General features: G+C 45.1%; 1 protein-coding gene across 1 annotated transcript in view; it reads right to left on the reverse strand.

Annotated features, from left to right (window-relative positions):
• Positions 1-1005: 1005 nt before the first annotated feature.
• The window catches only part of LOC139026450 (cell migration-inducing and hyaluronan-binding protein-like), an 8464-nt gene continuing 5810 nt past the window's right edge, over positions 1006-3659 (reverse strand). The window contains exon 4 of the mRNA XM_070441792.1: positions 1006-1140. Within this exon, the coding sequence (XP_070297893.1) occupies positions 1006-1140 (135 nt within the window). The remainder of the gene's footprint in view (positions 1141-3659) is intronic.

A 3659-nucleotide genomic window follows, 5' to 3' on the forward strand; every position in this document is an offset into this window, starting at 1 on the left:
GCAATTCAGTGGTTGTTTAGGAAAATGATCCCGCTAAATGGATCCGTAGAGCAGAGAAGTTAAGCAAGTCTTGAAATCATTGTTGACTAATGGGGAATGCAGTCAGAGGCTATAAAGGTGCTGCAGATGACAGTCCCTCCAGTTCTCGCTTTGCTGAAGCCATGAGTGCACGTTTCAGTGCCCAACAGGTCGTAGATCAGATTTCTTCAGATGTCCAGGAGGAACAAGAGAACAATGATTTAGAAGAGGAAGAGGTATCTGAAGAAGAGGATGGGGAAGAATACAACCCAGAGCACGATGCATCATCTTCAGATGAAGAAGAAATCCCCCAAGCTGAAAGAGAGACATTTTGTCAAAGAACACACTAAATAACATGGTTCTTGTCACCACATGACAACCAGGGCAGGATGGCAGCACAATCAACCATCTGTAAATATGGAGACAACTGGAAAAGGATGGATGAGATTGACCTGCGTAGTGCTGCTAATCTTAGCGGGTGTGTAGAGGTCCAGAGGCGAGGCTACATGTAGTCTCTGGGATGCAGAGAGTGGAAGGACGATTTTCCGTGTCATGATGCCACGGAAAAGTCTTTCACACTTTCTCAAGAACGCTACGATTTGCTAACCGTGAGTCAAGACCTGCAAGACGTGTGAGAGACAAACTGGCGGCCATAAGAGAGGTCTGGGTGGAGCGTCTGCCGTACCTCTACAACCCTCAGCCTGAAGTAACAGTGGATGAGCAACTGGTTCCTTTCAGAGGTACATTTTTATTTTCCCATCTGTAATGTAAGAGATTTTCACTGTGCATTTCATTATGCATTGCTGTAATATCATTGATTTATGTGATTTGTTTTCTGTGACACTGATACTAATTACTGATAGTAATCTATTTTATCAAAGGGTCGCTGTCCTTTCCGGGAGTATATGCCCAGCAAGCCAGCAAAGTACGGCATCAAGATACGGGTGGGCTGTGACGCACAATCCAGCTACGCTTGGAAGATGCAAGTCAGTACAGCCGACCAGTGGAGGCCCGGAGAAGAATCAGGGGATGTGGGTTGTGCTTGATGTGACAGATGGACTGAGGGGGCACAACGTCACGCGTGACAATTTCTTCACCTCTTATGAACTCAGCCAGCAGCTCCTGAAGAGGAAGATCACCATGGTTGGCACAGTTAGAAAGAACAAGCCTGAGCTCCCCCATGCACTCCTCGCAACGAGGGGGAGAGAGGCCTTCTCATCCAAGTTTGCCTTCACCCTCACCACCACTCTAGTTTCTTACCTCCCAAAGAGGAACAAGAATGTGGTCCTCCTGAGCAAACTGCACAAAACAGCTGAGATCAGTGATCATGAGGACAGGAAGCCAGCCGTCATCCTGGACTACAACCACAACAAAGGAGGTGTGGACAACCTGGACAAGGTGATTTATAAGTGCCTTTCCCAGCTGGTCCAGGAAACACACTCCTCTTTTTTCCGCTTATCAGGCATTCCCAGGTGAGAGGGGTTGAATCTTGTTCAATATCCCGAAGGCTTGTATGAGTACACATTCCATGATGTTAGTGGAGATGACCAGGCCAGCGGGACAGTTCATCCTCCTGCGCAGCTGTTAAGTTCCCNTGATGTCTGAGTGTTGGAGTGTGCCCCTGGCTATCTGTAAGATGTCTGAGTGTTGGAGTGTGCCCCTGGCTATCTGTAAATGATGTCTGAGTGTTGGAGTGTATCCCTGGCTATCTGTAAATGATGTCTGAGTGTTGGAGTGTGCCCCTGGCTATCTGTAAATGATGTCTGAGTGTTGGAGTGTATCCCTGGCTATCTGTAAATTATGTCTGAGTGTTGGGGTGTGCCCCTGGCTATCTGTAAATTATGTCTGAGTGTTGGAGTGTGCCCCTGGCTATCTGTAAATGATGTCTGAGTGTTGGAGTGTGCCCCTGGCTATCTGTAAATGATGTCTGAGTGTTGGAGTGTATCCCTGGCTATCTGTAAATGATGTCTGAGTGTTGGAGTGTGTCCCTGGCTATCTGTAAATTATGTCTGAGTGTTGGAGTGTGCCCCTGGCTATCTGTTAAATGATGTCTGAGTGTTGGAGTGTGCCCCTGGCTATTTGTAAACGATGTCTGAGTGTTGGAGTGTGCCCCTGGCTATCTGTAAATGATGTCTGAGTGTTGGAGTGTGCCCCTGGCTATCTGTAAATGATGTCTGAGTGTTGGAGTTGTGCCCCTGGCTATCTGTAAATGATGTCTGGTGTTGGAGTGTGCCCTGGCTATCTGTAAATGATGTCTGAGTGTTGGAGTGTTCGGAGTGTTCCCCTGGCTATCTGTAAATGATGTCTGAGTGTTGGAGTGTCGCCCCTGGCTATCTGTAAATGATGTCTGAGTGTTGGAGTGTTCCCCTGGCTATCTGTAAATGATGTCTGAGTGTTGGAGTGTGTCCCTGGCTATCTGTACATTTTTAAAACAAGAACMTGGTTCTGTCTGCTTTGCTTAATATAAGGAATTAGAAATTATTTCTACTTTTACTTTTACTTTTGATACTTAAGTATATTTAGAACCAAATAMTTTTACTCAAGTAGTATTTTACTGGGTAACATTCACTTTTACTTGAGTAACTTTCTATTAAGGTATCTATACTTTTACTACATATTACCTCATTTTACCTCGACTAACCTGTGCCCCCGCACATTGACTCTGTACCAGTACCCCCTGTATATAGCCTCCACATTGACTCTGTACCAGTACCCCCTGTATATAGCCTCACTACTGTTATGTTATAGTTGCTCTTAAATTATTTGTTATTTTTCTATTTTCTTATTTTTTACTTCAGTTTATTTTAGTAAATACTTTCTTAACACTTGTTTTTTTTTTAACTACATTGTTGGTTAAGGGCTTGTAAGCATTTCACTGTAAGGTTGTTGTATTGGGTGCATGTGACAAATTAAATTGATTTGATTTAAAATGTGAAATGTCATGCAGTGTTAATGGTTGAACCTGAATTTCCATTTCACAAACAATAGATGGCGCCAGAGCAGCATGTAACCAATGGGAATGCCCATATCCCCCAATACRGTAGATGTTCCTCCCTCCTTTCGGGGTAATCTCAGGCCAGGGAATAGCTAACACGCTTGAAATGACTACCATGCCTCTGCTATTCAAATGACTGCCAATGCTATTAAGTGTATTTGCTGGGCAGGGGTGATGTCATATGCAAAGACAAACAGCCAACCATAAACTACTGTATCACACTGTCCCTTGGGTTATAGGGTTCATGGAAGGCAAGGGTGTGCTTGATGATATGGGTTTTATTAATATGACCACATGGTCAGGGGATGGGGCTTTGGGTTACTGGGGTATTTGTTGACTCATAGGATGTGGTGCCATGATGTTGACGTTGTTTGGATCAGATGCTGAAACAATGCTGGGAGAAGGAAGTGAATAGTGTGTGTGGTGAAGGGTGCCTGTGTGTGTGTCTGTACGTGTCTCTCTGCATCCACTACCAACCTGTGTAGTCTCTCTCTCTGTCTCTGTCTCGTTGTCTCGTGTGTGTGTGTGTGTGTGTGTGTGTGTGTGTGTGTGTGTGTGTGTGTGTGTGTGTGTGTGTGTGTGGTGTGTGTGTGTGTGTGTGTGTGTGTGTGTGTGTGTGGTGTGTGTGTGTGTGTGTGTGTGGTGT

Source organism: Salvelinus sp. IW2-2015, unplaced genomic scaffold, assembly GCF_002910315.2.
Source record: "Salvelinus sp. IW2-2015 unplaced genomic scaffold, ASM291031v2 Un_scaffold4814, whole genome shotgun sequence".
In the NCBI taxonomy this organism is placed as follows: Eukaryota; Metazoa; Chordata; class Actinopteri; order Salmoniformes; family Salmonidae; genus Salvelinus; species Salvelinus sp. IW2-2015.